The following is a 14,688-nucleotide window of genomic DNA, read 5'->3' on the forward strand; positions in this document are numbered from 1 at the left end:
GACCACCCAGGGATCCAGCCAGACGACGAGACGAACGGGAGCGCACTCAGACGATCCCCCTTAAGAAATGCAAGAAAGACTGCCCCTGGTGCGGATACTCTGGAGAGGATGTAGTGTACGAGCATGAGCCAACAACGGCGTTCCAAAAGTGGTGTCGTGAAGAACCTTCAAAAGATCTGCAACAATATACACGGACCTACGAGGCCATCAAAGTCGAGAGGTAAGTGACGTCCTCGCATAGATGTTTTTAACCTGCGTAGAGTTGTAAATATCCTGATGAGGGCGGGTGCAGACTATAGGGGTATGTGTCTTTTTTGCAGGACTTTACAGCGTTGACGATAATGTCAGAACTTGGGCCCCATCTCTGGGAGTGGCACTTCGCAAATCCATCCTCAGCCACTGCACACGGCGGTTTCAAAGCAGGTACTCTACTCTTGATAAAGAGTAATGCGCAACGTTTAACTTATGGTGTATAGGTCTTTATGGACGAGTTAACAAGAACGGTTATTTTCAAGCTACTGACACTAACGTTGACCCAAGTGCAAAGCAATCCCGTGTGCTCAACCCTTATGTGCGTCATTGCTTCCACTACAGTGCACTTAACCAAATGAATACGAATCATGCAGTGCAAACGCATTGTCACGGTGCGCGAACTCGCTCGGTCACAAGGCTTTCCCGACAAGTTTGTGTTCCAAGCGGAAAATGATCGTGTCATGACGGTGTGTGCTAAAATAACCTTCCCTCCCGCTGCACACTGATCAAATAACATAGATGCACAGGCAGATTGGTAATGCCGTGCCATGGCCGGTTGCAATGGCAATCGGCCGCGAGTTAAGGAAAGTGCTGGTGAAGAAGTGGTCGAAAGAGCGTGAGGACGTCATGGTGGTCGATTGAGCTCGTGTAACACTGGAAACACAACAAAGTATTATTAGCGAGTAGATGTAAGATGTCCAGACTCCATACCGCAGAATCCCAACTGTATAGCATTTGTCTTGGTGATTTAATTAGCCGTTGGTAGCACGATGTTCGTCCTAGTGACGAGCTCATATCCTACCCACACAACTTCGGAACAACTCTCACAACCGACAAGGTGTCTTCCCGCATCCATATCTTCTTCAATGATCCTGTATGTCCCACCACATCTACAAGCATGTGTCCATACACCCTCTTCTGCCTCCTCAAAATCCTCTAGTGAGATGACCTGCGCAGGACGCGGTCCAGTGGAGGTCTTTACTCGAGCACTTCGAAGAATATTATCGTAGGCTACGCGGGAGGACACGTTTGACAAGGTGGTATACTAGTATGCTTCTTTGAGGAGTGCGATGTCGACATCTACGGGTGGTATAGCGGATGAGAACGATCGTTTGTCTGGATGGGAAGCAAGAAGGGCCATATGGTACGCTGATTTTATTGTGCTCGGTGGGACATCGTACGTTATGCCGAGGAGCTGGTAGAAGTCGCCGTTGGGAGGGGTATCCAGCTTGCTTGAAGGTGATGGTCAAGTTGCTGTATTTATGGGGTCAGTGTTAAATATATCGAAGCACAGATCTTAGACTCACCTGGTGAACCTTTGCTGCTGCCCTATAGCTCTTGTACACTCCTCCTTAAACTCCAGCGAGAGCTTCTTGAATCCGCGACTCGCGCTGGATCATTTTGCTCGGAGTTTGGGTACGGGCACCCTTGCCCCGAGCACGCCCCATGCACTGTCCAAGACCCTATGAGCAGTGAGCGCAGGTTCGGCAGATCTCAAACTCCGCTACGACAGATTCGGCTTGGTGACAGGCAGACGTGATAGTTGGCTCTGTCACACCTGAACAAGTATCTCAATCATTTCTCCACCAATTTCAGTTATTCAACTTCGCAGTAGTGTATTATAAGTGTACAATGATATGTGGAGATTATCGCGATTTTGGATGTGTTCACTGTTGACGCTGTTGTTGACTTCTGGGGTCATTGGCCGATCGTCGCTCATCCTGAGTTGAAAGCTGCGTTTGAACGGCTGTACACTCTTGCCAACAAGGACAGTCTGTCCTGCGCTATCTTGACTCTGTACGAATGAAAGTAGTGGTTGACAGTTAAGGTGAGGTCGCATCTGAAATATGTCAGGAGGTAACTCTTCGACAGATCCAGCAAACGAACCATCTTTGCCAGTGGTGATAAATGGTCGGCGAAATGAGTACATATAGCACATTTGAAAGTAGACCATCCACCGGTCAAATATCAAATTCATCAAATGTCAGAACGAGCATCGGGCTCAGCAGACCCCTATCCATGACCAATTTCCACATCTCTCGCTTCCTATAGCGCTGGCCTAGGCCTAGATCGTGAAATCATGTACTTGATAAAAGGATCCCTCTGGAAATGTCACATCAGCTAAATTTTAGTTGTGGGCAGCCAGATATGGTGGTTCAGATTATTATATATATAACCAGCCCATATTTAACTTGGGCAACACCAAACCTTCATGCGCGAGAGCACAGGTAATATGGGCAGTTATAAACTTATGGAGTGCTGCTCAATGATATGCGATAGAAACGACAAACACCTTTGGCGTACGCTATTCCCAGTCGGGAGTACTAGCCGCATCCCACGCTCGTGACAGCAATGTGGTTACAGGGCGGCCCATCTCATGTTTTGACTCACAGCAGCCCGAGCAATCCATGGCGGCATCCAACATTCATACCAATGTGTTCCACCCACCGTCAATCATCACATATGAGGAAGCTCCTGTTATTGATCGCCCATCGCAGTCTATGGAGGCATCCGCCAGCGAGGCCCACAACCCACCACAACCCACCGAACCGTCACCAGCTGCAGGTGTGTCCTGCTTTAATTTACCACTTCGACACCCACGTTTTCTGACTGTCGATAATAAGGGGAGACTGTGGCGCAAAGCCTAAAGAGGCTGGAGTGTTTAATTGAGGCAAACACTGAAAGGCAGAAAGACCAGTTTATCGAACTCCAACGTACTTTATCGGCAAATGGCAAACTCGCACAGCAGAGCATTCTTCTCGCACATCAGAGTATAAAGAAGGCCGAGGATGCAATTACTTTAGCGAAGGATATCAAGAACGATACAAGGGGTCTGGGTGAGATAGATGCATCTAACAAAACATTGTTAGCAAGGCTAAAGGATTTACTTTTGGGTGTTCGTTTGCCGACGCTTACGGCGACAGAGCCATAACGATGTATCTTGTATCAATATTAATGTTGTTGCTATATTGTTGCTGGTGCCAGTTCACTATGTCTAGTGCCAGCATGTACACGCAGGGGTGCAATACCTTCAGATGCCAAACCTGTGCGCATACCGAAGCTACGCTTATCAGTGCACACCATCAACACGGAGAAACCCCCCTTTGGATCCAGCCTGAGGTAACCATGAGAAACATCAACACAGAAAATACCTGATCTGAGTATAGATTTCTATCTATATGCTTTGCCATAAGAGCCCTGAAGAGCCCTTTTTCAGTCGTCACCGTCTCCCCTCTTGCCTTTTATGGAAACCGTCCCCGCTTCTTTTCTTTCCCATCCCTCGGGGTGCAGCTCCGAGATTAAATTCCATGACAGCACGTCCCCCCGTCCCCGCTTCTTTTCATTCCCACAGCCCCCAATCGTTACCATGTCCCCGCTTCTTTTCGTTCCCACAGCCCTCAATCGTCCCCGTTCTCATCTGCTCTCGCAAGATAGTTGATTCCACCCTAGTGGCCGGAAACCTTGGAGCCCGCCTGCAACGTGCTCGCTCAACACAGCAACGCTGATACAACCAAGCAGGTGAGAATCATGTCAAGGTACTACACTTACTTTCCCATGCGCAACAATACTTACAGTTTTTGATTCAGCAGCCAACGAGACTCCGCCGTTTGCATGACTCGTATGGGAATGATTACTTGCCATCTCAGATCGACCTTATCGCTCACAAACTCGTTTTTTAGTGATCGGCTTACAAAATCATGATGGAATATCTCACCAAAGGATATGCCTAGATCGCCAGCAGGTTGTTACGGCAAGTGATCATACCGCGCTTGTTACTCGTGTATTTTGGAGGTGCATTCTCAAGCCAATTGTTTTGTTCATAAATCATCCCATGCGTGTACTCCAGTCGACGCATTAGCCAGAACCCGCTGGATCTCATGGCGTCTGGGGTCTCGACGATTATCATTTTCTACCTTTCCTCAGCCTCTTTCATTCTGCTCAGCTACAAGGCACGTTGCAATTAGTTATAGAGTACAGTGACTCCTAACATCTTCTACTGCAGGACACAAGTTTGTAAGACAGAAGGCAATACATGATCCAGATATCGTAGATGAACTGTCGAAGGATTATATGTACTTCTCTTGCATAGGGTTCATCGACTCCGTTCGTATCTTTCATATCTCATACCTAGTTTCCGTCTCAAGATTTGGACATAGATCAAGACAGCTTCGCTTAGATGGCACTCACCAATGCTGGATGACATATCGGCAGTGCGTATTGTAGCCCTCGACAGATCGACCCACCTGACCTCTTGTGTAGGTGAAAACTTTCCCTGACATGTGCTGCCTTAACACGCGTCATAAATGCGCAGCGCGTTTTCGCCCATCTCATGGCTAGTCTTTTGGACTCTCCAACTGTATGTTCTGTTGACAACATCTTTGCATAGGCACAAAACTCGTATTCATATACCAAAAGTGATTGGACGAATGATATGACAACTGCTCATAGCTCAATATTAGGTGCAGGCAGGGGTGAAGTCGTAAATCATTGGTAAGGTAAGTCTGGTTCCATTTTGATCGAGAGGGCTTTCTACTTGAACATATATCAACTCTGTCTACAGGCAGCACGCAGTGCTATAACTACCGCATGACTGCAACCCCTTTGTGGAGGAAGGACGATGAGGGCAAGACCATTTGCAACACGTAAGTCCTCGTTTGCCGTTCCAAACCATATCTACTGATATCTTACTATACATACAGATGTGACCTCTACTATAAGCTCCACGGCTCAGCTCGTCTCATCAGTATGAAATCCGATATCATTCGCAAGCGCTCTAGACACGACGCTCGTGTGTAGCGCTCCTCCCTCACCGACACCCTACTTATGTGACAGGAAACACCTTTGGGTCGTCATGAAGCTCACCGTGGAGGAGATCAAGCAAACGATCCAGTTTGCCACATCTGCAGGCTTCTCCGCTCCCGTCTTCTTCCATCCCTTAATGTGGGGCGCTCATCACATGCACTTCAAGGAAGGAGTGCGTATCGAAGTAGTCAGACGAACTAGGCGGTTGGACGTTCTCGCTGCAGCTGGACGGTATGAAATCCAAGGTTGAATTCGATGTCGCCTGACATCTATAATAGATACGACAATCTCATCACCCAGTATTCCAATCCAAAACCTGGGTTGGATCCTATTTGTGCATTCGCCATACAAATCGCTCTTGAGAAGATCCCAATGGTCTTAGTCAAGTCTTAGCGGCTTTCCAGAGCACCTCCATCGAAGCACTCGTGAAGGAACGGCGGTCATTTGGTTTCTGGAGTCCTTGGAGGTGTGACGTTTACACCCTTTCATACCAAGCAGGCTACCTGCAAGACCGTTTGGAAGTTGCTTCTTTACTGTGGCCAAACAACAAGTGCTGATATCGTGTATGATGTTCACATGAGAGTCACGTCGACCTATGCACACGTGAAGGAATACTGTAGGTTGAAAACTAGAATTACCTAAATCATCCGCGCTGACGTCTGACATCAGATTTGCCATTTATCCTCGATCCCGCACCGTGCGCGGTTTGTCCCTCCCTTCCCTTCCCACACCTCTTACTCACCGGGTTTCAAAGTTCACTGGATTGTATAGTTATTGTGGATTCAGGTCCTGTATTACTGTGAACCCGTGTGATACGCATGGAACTGCCAAGGCTATTCGTCGGGTGCGTTTTTGTGTTTATTGGTAGGGGATTGGAAGTGGTGACTGGGGTGTTTTGGTAGGCTTTGACTATGAGTGACGAGGAGGCATTGTCGAGGTGGGAGGTGAGAGTGTTGCTTGCTCGATCGACGGATGTGCGCTGACCTGCTTTTGAAACGCTCGCTGATCATTAAACACGCGCTCATATCCTGTTACACGCGCCCATTTCTCTGTATTCTCACTCCATTATCCCTTACACGCGCCGATCATTAAATACGCGCCCATCCTATTCAAAACAGGACCTCCATAACCACGTGGTAACACAAACAGCCCAAACCTTCCTCGCGCGCTGCCTTCACGCCAACACCGAACACACCACCCAAACAGACCACCACTCTGTCCCTGCCCTCAACACCACGCTCCTCCTCCCAAGCTACAAACACTCCCCTCGCCGTATCCTCCTGCTCGATTTCGAAGGCACGCTCTGGCGCCCCGACATGTCTCGCGCAGGACTCCTCGCGCCGTTCGTGCCCACCGAAGGCGCAGTAGAACTCCTGAACAAGTTCTCTGCAAATAAGCGCAACGATGTGTGGTTGCTCAGCGGGTTACCTGTCAAGAGCCTCGAGCGGGTCGCTGAACAAGCGCCTGATGTGGGTATAGTTGCGGAGAACGGGTGTTTTGCCAAGATCCCGGCGCAGAATGGGAAAGGAGGGGTGTGTATAAGTATGGCTGCGAATTTGAATTTGACGTGGAAGGGTCTTTGTGTAGAGATTTTGAATTACGTGCGTGTATTTTTTTGGGCGTTTTGGGTGGTGCTGATGATACTTTTGTTGGGCGTAATTCACGGAGCAGATGCCTGGTTCGTTTGTAGAAGAGCGCGCGGTGTCTGTTGTGCGGAGGTTCTGGACTGGTCCGACGGATGATTGTTCGGATCGTCAGTGGGCGAGGTGTCAGGCTGCCGAAGCGCAGAATCATATATTTGAAAGGTGCGTTTCCCAATCCCCACATCATCCTCATCCTTGTATTCACTGATGTACTCCTACTCCAGCCTCGGCGAACGTTACAGCCTCTGCATAATCCCAGGTTCAAATTCCTTCCTAGTCCTCCCAAACATCTCCCGCTACACAGCAGTAGGCGTAATCTTACACCCAGGCGGACCTGCACACTCCCCGCGTTCCTCCTCAGTGCCTGATCTAGACGTACCCGTGAACGGAGGAGCAGATGCAGGGTTCGTGTTCGCTGTAGGCGGTGACGAGAAGCTATTGAGGAGGTTGAATGAGCTGGATAACGCTGAGACGGTGTCGACGAGTGGGAAGGGGACGGATGCGAAGTGGAAACTGGATGCTGGGGATGTGGGGGATGGGATTCGAAGGATCTCCAGCCTTCTGGTCTGAACTCGACCATTTTTCGCTGGTAAAGACTGATACCAAAATATTGACGGCGAGATATTTTTGGGTCCACCATAGTTAATTGAGACAAACTGATGCGAGAGTATATTGCTGTGATGAGACAAATAGTGATAACATAGTAATCCACTACCCCACCACCGTGACAAAGGCAGGATCTGAGTGTAATACAGTGAGCCTGTCAGTAAAACAAGTGAAAACAATTCTACGACCATTGGTTACAGGAGCGCTAAAATGAGCCACTACCCGGGCGAGAACGGCAAAAACTTGACCTGGTCGAATAGGAATTTTAATCCCTAATTCAGGAGCGCAAAACTCTCCACCCTCCCAATCACCTACGGCAAACACAAATGCCCAAATTGCATGGTTGTCATGCCAGTCGATATGAACCAGCCCAGATCCCCCTTCTTTGACAGCCACCGCAAAAAATGCCCCCCCAAAGTCCAAACTGGGGCGGGCCAGTAATTCAGCGGCGAGGACCCTTTGAACCCGCTCGTATGCCCTACCAGACCAGTCAGCAGACTATTACATTGAGACCCAGCAGGTGATACACTTACCGTTGCATAATATCCCATTGTTCTGGTGCGTGGGTCTCAAAAACACTGCAAATCTTTCCAGCTATGAAGTCGCCTATGAACCTCAGTAAGGCGTCGATAGCAGTGATAGCTTGTGGGGTCTGGTTTGTTGTTTCAGCAGTCAAATGTGGCGTAGAGCTAGTAATCTCCCAGATGCCGAAGTGGAAGGCATTATTGTTGTCGGAACGGTTCGCATCACATTTGCGGGGTTGGTGCTTTGCACCACTGGCCAGAACATCGTCCCAGCGCTTTCGGAGGCGCTTTTGATTCACCTGAGTTATGAATCGATCGAATCGAATAATTAAGTAGGGTGGAAGGCCCCCGGGGACTTCGACGCTGGCAGGGAGGTCTCGGAGAGGCACCTGCACCTTGCCTGTGGCCGGAATATTTGCTAGTTGCTCGTGATCAACGGACATGGCCGTTCGAACGGCAGCGCCATTAGGTTGTGCCCGAAAGAAAGTTGCAGGGAATTTATCGATGTGGTGCGTGTCTTGGTTGAAGTTCAGCAAGACACGAGCATCAGCAGTGACTCAAAATCAATACGCACGCATGCCACGCTCTACAGCAGCCTTGACCTTTTGCACATTTTGCCTAGCCACACAAGTTACCTGCCGAACAGCTCGAGATGCTGGACTACGCATGCCTCTGGGAGTCTTCTTCGTCTTCGCCATAATCAAATGGGTTGAATATGATTTGAAAATATTAACCATGAATAATGTTGATGTAATCATTTAAGAACCTTCTCCGCGGCTTGCCCCAGGCCCCACACGTGCAACTTCACGTGTTAGCCTCATGTCACTACTAGTCAAGCCCAAGCGATTTTACACAACGAAAATCCTCATATAAGCATGAGCTCAATGCATGTTTTTGTGGGTTATCTCACCCTGACTTACGACTGTAGTGCGCTGAATGTCTGAGCGACGAGCACCTTGGGGTATGCCGCTTTTGTGTCCTTCAAGAAGATATCGTGAACAATGAACTTTTCCTGGAGCTCGCTTAGGGTTTGTATGCAATTAAGAATACGCTCGTTGAAATCCTCGTCGATCGGTACCGCGACAAACTTTGACTGGCCGACGCGGATAGTAGACGTCATGATCAACATGGACTGGGTGGGCGTCGGTGAATGCTATAAAAACATTAACTGTAGTACATACCTCAGCACGAGGAGCGTTGGCCTTTGGCTGGTCGTTTGTAAGGTCATCGAATCGCAACACGAGCTTCGTCAGCGCCGAGGCGAGTACCGAACCCGTGAAAAAGTCGCCTCCCAATATGAGGGCTGACATCACATCATTAAAAGTTCCGAACAAAATGAACAGGCACGCTACGCACCACTCAATGGCGGCTTGGACGCAGCCTTGACAGCCTCTAATCTCGTTGAGGTGGCGCTGGTGTACGCCGTCTCCATCGCATATGTCCCGTCAGCAAGTACCTTTGGCCGCCCGCTTCCCTCGACTTTCTTGCCCTCCTTCTTGTCCTCCTCTCCGCCAGCCTCGTCCAGTAACTGCTGCTCGCTCGCAAAGATAGGGATCTCGCCAAGCACTTTGCGGATGTCCTGGAATGTGGCCTGGATGTCTGACAGGCCTTCGACGTACTCGCCCAGGATCCAGAGGACGCCGCGGAAGGCTTTACCGGATTTTACCTCTGTCAGAGTTTAAGTGAGCTTCTCACATTTAGACTGCCGGAGGGGACAACATGTATAAGCATGAGATCCCGCTGGTGATCATGCTGTGTCATATGTTGATGGCGTCACGTGATCATCGGAATAAAATTTTCAAACTTTCTGTTGATTCTTCAGTTAGTACCATGGGGCGCCCGCTCATTCCAGATGGCCGATACGAGCACTACGCATGGCTCCCCTCAGAGGGACACTTTCAGACGCCTAGGCTCTGATCCATGACCGTCGGCCGTTAACTTGCGCTTCTTAGGTCCCTGAGCACCACCAGGCGCCCTGGGAAACCTCAAATTTTGTTTTATTTTGGGTACTGGCTTCACGCGGGGATCAACGAGTGCTCGATGCGTCGGGGTGCTTTATACACATCCCACTGCTAGTAATGCTGATGCTCTTGCTCTCGCCCCAAATGCTGCCGGCCACCTGCTGTTGCAATCACTGTCCGATATCCCCCAACTCATGACCACTTCACCCCACACCTCGCTGGCCAATCCAGCCGTTGCTCGGTAACGTTCGGCACACGCCGGCATCTGATACTTGGGGCGTCCAAGTGTGTAGGCCATGACACATTCGTAAAAGATAATGCTTCAGTCCCTCGAAATAATGTGGGATAAGAAATACGACTAGGTCTGATCTTATTGTCACTCCAAAACTATATTTCCAGTTCTTACTGTTATTCTATGCATCCAGTGTGTTTGGATCAATAGATGATGCCTTAGCTCCGCTATCTTCATCACTGGCTGCCTTTCCCGTTGTAAAATCCGAAGTCCTAAAGGTTTTCGGATCCGTACCTGCTACGGCTTCTAACCATCTCAACGGCAAAACTTCAGCTTTCGCACGTGTCACAGGATCGTTGAAGCAGCCTCCGTGACCTTCCCGGTCGTCAACACCCTCCAACTCCAATGCGCTGCCCTCGATGGCCGTAACATCAACCGCATCTACGTCTAAACCGTCCAGAGCAGACATTGCAAAGCTCTTCCAGAATCCCTCGTCATCGTCTTCTCAGTCGACTTCTGATACATCCTCCCCATCCATCCGGCCCTCTAACTTACCCTCACATCGGACGTTTGCGACTGAAACTTGGCGATCTTGTCAGCGTCCAATAATATCCAGGTATTGAGCCTTCTCCTCCCCCACACAAGTTGCCTGTGCTCACTACGAGCGTGGGTGTCTAGCAACGGATCTCAGCCAATGTACATGCATTCAGCGCATCAGACGTCTGGCATTATACATGGCACCCCTTTTGCCACTTACCCTTATATTCCGCCATCTGATACCCCAGGTGTTGCAGGTGATCGGACCTGAGACAAAGGCGTCTCAGACGCACTCCCGGACGAGGAAATGAGTGAAGTAAAGGGCGTGCTGGGAGCCTGATCTACCCGTGACACACATTCTGCTCACGAGTCGCTCGGAATCACATATCCGCAAAACCTTTGAGAACCAGGAGGTGCGGCCATTGTTGTGCGAAATACCCGTGAAAACTTCTGGGGAGGGCGTTGCTACCATCATCTTGCTCGACGGCGCCGATGTTGACAAAGACATCTATATTTTCTTGCAGCATTCCTTCGCAGAGCTGGCAAGTCGCCATACTGATTTCCCTCAGCCATCGAAGGATGATCTTGCGAAGCTGGCGAGCCGAGCGGGCCGACGTTTCACTGTGGCGACTACAATGATGAACTTCATTATCGACGATAAAGACGATGATCCCCGCGATCGGTTACAGCTGATGCTCAAACTAACGAGCGAGCTGCTACCAGGAGCAGAGGTGTATTAATTATACGATTGTACCCTCTCCACGTGTGCTGACCCCAAGCGGGCTTACATGCACTGGTCCATCGTCGCCGCCCTCGCAGACCCTCTTCCCATCTCTCAAATATCGTCACTTCTTGGCCCTGGTTTGGGCAGGGATGTTCAGACAATTTGATACAGCTACGGTCTGTCATGGATATCCCTACAGACAGCACTCACCCTGTGGATATCTATCACTCATCCGTTCGCGACTACGTTTCCGACCCCTCCAATTGCGGCCTCTCAAGTATGCGATATCACATCACCCCACTCCCTACTCGCACAGTCGTCTCTCCGCTTGATGACGGAGAATACGGAAAGCACGGCTCTCTTGGATGCGTGCTGGGAACCGGAAAGAATATGCAGGGTCTCAGTCATGCCTCGTTCTGCAACAACTGGGTCCGCGGGTTGAGGTCGAGTTTCGCCCTGACAGACCTTACGGATGACTTGAGTTGCGAGGCGAACCGATACCCAAGGTTATTCATGGATCATAAGCTGTGAAGCTGTTCAAAATCTGGCTGATTAACCAAATGTGATGGAAGTACCTCGTCCACGGTCGTACTAAAGGCCTAGACGTCGGACGTAGCTCATAACCTCCTCCTCGAGCTATATTGCTCGGATAAGTCAGAGCACAGTGATCGACATGAGAAGAGACGTCTTGTAGAACCGAAGTTGGAAAGCAGTGGCCTGCCGTCTGGGCTGATGGCGATATTGAACTATGATAAAGTAAGGATCCTAGTTATCGGTGATTGTCGTCATGACTCACCGCTTTGATGTCACCGTGAACAACAGACATGCTGTGCAATAATTTGATGCCCGAGGACGATACCTTTCAACTACGAAATCAGGTCAAAACGCTACTTTCCTCGATAAAAAGTGAGGTACGTACAATATTTCAGTGGTCAACTTCGAGGCGTTGATTGACATAGTCTTTCAAGGTCCCATTGGACTTCCAGGGGCTTACAGTGTAACAGCTATGTTGTCCGGAACGGACATGAGTTCCTGAGGAAGGAAAGACCCACAGATATTCCCTGTGGTCAAAACCTTGACGGTTGGTCCGCGATCGGGAACTGGCATAACTTGCAGTGGGGCTCCACTTCCAGTGTATGGGTTTATCCCATGGGGCACGGCTGCAGCTGGTGATATAACGAATAATGTCATGGCATTGGAACCAATGATGTCGACCGCCAGATTCGCTATCGCTCCTCGAAGCGCTGAAAGTGCGAAAGAGTCCGATTTACCCTTGCGCTCACTACTAGAGCCAAATAGGTTTCCTAGACGCGATATCGGACCTGCTGGTTGAGCCAGCATGTTTTCCATGTGTTCGACGTTCAAGCTTTGGGAGTTCCTATAAAACTTGACGTTATGGGGTAGTTTCCCATAGGTCTCTAGGAGGGGATTTTCTCCATGTTGCCATTCGTATGGGAAGGACCGTTGGTGCCTAAATGGTACATCACTCAAATAAGGCTCAGGCATAGAAATAGGGCGATCAGCCGGCTGGTAGAAGTCGGTGATTCTTGGGCGAGATAACGAGTTAGCTGCACGCTGTGCGTCAGTTATGACGGGGGGAGAAACAACCGGATCTCCTCGTCGACTGGTCATATCAGGGATGACAGGGCCTGGAGTTGCCCGGCGATTGTCTACGTGTGGCTCGGGCGCGCGCGCAGTGGGTTGTGATTGAGACACGTAATGCGTGTCATTTATGATAGGAGGAGGAAAAGCTGTGTCTCGTTTGGGGTGTACGTTAGTCATAACAGGGGGTGGAGGAACAACGGGATCTTGTCGACCAGTTACAACAGGCATCGCGGGGTCTTGATTGTTCGGAGGTATAGATGGCTCTGGCATGTGTACTTGTGGCACTGCAGATGGAACAACTGGTGCAGGTGGCTGATGAGCTGCGTTTTGACAAGCAGCGACCAGAACATATGGTTGCGGCATAACCAGAGGCTGCTGCACAGGAACCACGGCCACTAGGCCCACTAATTTGTGGATACGCAGATTGTACCTGTGGGTCTTTTCATCTGCCACTGTCAGGAAACGGCTACTCTCCAGAGACTGTCATGCACAATGCTGGAACCCGTAGGCTGTAGTGGGAAATCCATTGGGATCTGAGCTCCAGCTTGTATGCATTCCGTTTGAGCTAACGGTTGGAACTGGAAAAGGATAGGGTCTATATGTTTTGAGGGTCCAGCACCCATATTGGTGGCGATGTCGCTAATATGTGATTGTGTGTGAACGAGTTCGAAGGAATACCCGAAGTAAACTAGGACGACGAATACAATTTCAAAGCGGTTCATAGTCGCGTCTGGATCTCAAATTGCGTGTCATGGTCATCCAGCACAGCTATTGACTATGCTACACTCCAAGCCAAGGATTAAGATTGCAGTAATGTCCGGCAGTGAACATCCTTAATTCAGTATATCCACGGTAAACTATTGAAGATGAAGACAAACTTCGATCCCCTTTGAGTCCATCATGTCCCATTTGTCTGGCTTTGTCCAGTAACGTCCAGCGTACCGCTTCTTGCTGATGAGAAGATACGGGTAATAAACTTGTCTTGAATTCGAGCTTGATATGTCTGACAAATTTCGCCATCACAAAATCCGCCGCCTCCACTCCTGTAGAATAGTTAAATTGCATGCAAGTTAGGTTGCTGTTTGGTACGAACCGAGAGTCATGACTTTTTCCTGCTCCAAATGAGCTGGTTCGATAGCTGCATAATGTCCTTGTTCATGCGATATTGGTATGTGAGATCAATCACTGTGTATGGGTGCGCTGCAGATAGGTGATGGAAGAGAGACGTTTCCAGGCCACCCTTCAATGCAGCAGGATTGCAAACCTGGAAACACAGGGGAGACCATGATGTGCGACACAAGAAACTTACTAGTAGGGGAAGCTGGAAATGATCTCCAACCAAGACAGCTCGCTGAATGAATACTGCAAAGATATATAGATGTCATTGTCGACATCAACACAGTCTAGCGAGATGATGGTAGCAACACCCACCCCAGAAGTTTTCACCGGTATCTCGCACGCCAGCGGGCGCACCTCTTCGTTCTGAAAGGCTTTACAGATATGCGATTCTGAGCGACTCGTGAGCAGAATGTGGATCACGGGAACATCAGGCTCACGAAGAACCCGTGCAAAGGAAAGGATGAGTTCGGTGAGCTCGGATTCAGACGTGCATTCATCAAGCGCATCGACAATAAATGACAAAGGCGGACATCTGCGCATGTCTGGGGCAGGATTGATGCGGATCGCTCCGTTCACATCCTGCCGGATGCTTGGAAAATTGGTGGCAAGATGGTAAACAAGCGTCGCAAAGAAATATCCAGCTGTGCAGCGTTTGGTGTGCTTGCGCGAGAAAAAGAATGTT

General features: G+C 49.5%; 10 protein-coding genes across 10 annotated transcripts; 6 read left to right on the forward strand and 4 right to left on the reverse strand.

Annotated features, from left to right (window-relative positions):
- Nucleotides 1–50: 50 nt before the first annotated feature.
- On the forward strand, nt 51–894 carry DFJ58DRAFT_848161 (uncharacterized protein; the record flags this gene model as incomplete). Its single annotated transcript, XM_041393590.1, has 6 exons — nt 51–220; nt 261–301; nt 349–423; nt 477–571; nt 627–719; nt 772–894. Coding segments are annotated over 6 exons (597 nt in total), but the record flags the coding sequence as incomplete, so codon positions are not given.
- A 106-nt stretch (nt 895–1,000) lies between these two features.
- DFJ58DRAFT_871536 (uncharacterized protein) lies at nt 1,001–1,393 on the reverse strand (the record flags this gene model as incomplete). The annotated part of the gene is made up of 2 exons (XM_041394314.1): nt 1,001–1,297; nt 1,331–1,393. 2 exons carry the CDS (start codon nt 1,391–1,393, stop codon nt 1,001–1,003), a joined length of 360 nt encoding a protein of 119 aa, XP_041235615.1.
- A 1,267-nt stretch (nt 1,394–2,660) lies between these two features.
- Nucleotides 2,661–3,376, forward strand: DFJ58DRAFT_871537 (uncharacterized protein; the record flags this gene model as incomplete). Its single annotated transcript, XM_041394315.1, has 3 exons — nt 2,661–2,817; nt 2,877–3,089; nt 3,252–3,376. 3 exons carry the CDS (start codon nt 2,661–2,663, stop codon nt 3,374–3,376), a joined length of 495 nt encoding a protein of 164 aa, XP_041235616.1.
- A 738-nt stretch (nt 3,377–4,114) lies between these two features.
- Nucleotides 4,115–4,469, forward strand: DFJ58DRAFT_640041 (uncharacterized protein; the record flags this gene model as incomplete). Its single annotated transcript, XM_041381333.1, has 3 exons — nt 4,115–4,216; nt 4,264–4,356; nt 4,410–4,469. Coding segments are annotated over 3 exons (255 nt in total), but the record flags the coding sequence as incomplete, so codon positions are not given.
- Nucleotides 4,470–4,824: 355 nt separating this feature from the next.
- Nucleotides 4,825–5,049, forward strand: DFJ58DRAFT_671299 (uncharacterized protein; the record flags this gene model as incomplete). Its single annotated transcript, XM_041382944.1, has 2 exons — nt 4,825–4,895; nt 4,953–5,049. Coding segments are annotated over 2 exons (168 nt in total), but the record flags the coding sequence as incomplete, so codon positions are not given.
- Nucleotides 5,050–5,209: 160 nt separating this feature from the next.
- DFJ58DRAFT_671298 (uncharacterized protein) lies at nt 5,210–5,612 on the forward strand (the record flags this gene model as incomplete). Its single annotated transcript, XM_041382943.1, is given in 3 exon segments — nt 5,210–5,286; nt 5,301–5,436; nt 5,460–5,612. 3 exon segments carry the CDS (start codon nt 5,210–5,212, stop codon nt 5,610–5,612), a joined length of 366 nt encoding a protein of 121 aa, XP_041235619.1.
- A 191-nt stretch (nt 5,613–5,803) lies between these two features.
- On the forward strand, nt 5,804–6,655 carry DFJ58DRAFT_871548 (uncharacterized protein; the record flags this gene model as incomplete). Its single annotated transcript, XM_041394316.1, has 3 exons — nt 5,804–5,899; nt 5,958–5,999; nt 6,174–6,655. Coding segments are annotated over 3 exons (620 nt in total), but the record flags the coding sequence as incomplete, so codon positions are not given.
- A 754-nt stretch (nt 6,656–7,409) lies between these two features.
- DFJ58DRAFT_671285 (uncharacterized protein) lies at nt 7,410–8,343 on the reverse strand (the record flags this gene model as incomplete). Its single annotated transcript, XM_041382940.1, has 2 exons — nt 7,410–7,782; nt 7,838–8,343. Coding segments are annotated over 2 exons (879 nt in total), but the record flags the coding sequence as incomplete, so codon positions are not given.
- Nucleotides 8,344–8,744: 401 nt separating this feature from the next.
- DFJ58DRAFT_871550 (uncharacterized protein) lies at nt 8,745–10,550 on the reverse strand (the record flags this gene model as incomplete). The annotated part of the gene is made up of 4 exons (XM_041394317.1): nt 10,316–10,550; nt 9,185–9,496; nt 9,010–9,131; nt 8,745–8,981 (listed from the first exon to the last, which is right to left on the reverse strand). Exons 1-4 carry the CDS (start codon nt 10,488–10,490, stop codon nt 8,745–8,747), a joined length of 846 nt encoding a protein of 281 aa, XP_041235622.1. The 5' UTR covers nt 10,491–10,550.
- A 1,386-nt stretch (nt 10,551–11,936) lies between these two features.
- DFJ58DRAFT_848166 (uncharacterized protein) lies at nt 11,937–13,250 on the reverse strand (the record flags this gene model as incomplete). Its single annotated transcript, XM_041393591.1, has 3 exons — nt 11,937–12,047; nt 12,079–12,109; nt 12,277–13,250. 3 exons carry the CDS (start codon nt 13,248–13,250, stop codon nt 11,937–11,939), a joined length of 1,116 nt encoding a protein of 371 aa, XP_041235623.1.
- Between the last annotated feature and the right edge of the window lie 1,438 nt (nt 13,251–14,688).

The sequence above is a fragment of the Suillus subalutaceus genome (genome assembly GCF_016647625.1).
Source record: "Suillus subalutaceus strain FC151 chromosome Unknown DFJ58scaffold_277, whole genome shotgun sequence".
Taxonomy (NCBI): Eukaryota; Fungi; Basidiomycota; class Agaricomycetes; order Boletales; family Suillaceae; genus Suillus; species Suillus subalutaceus.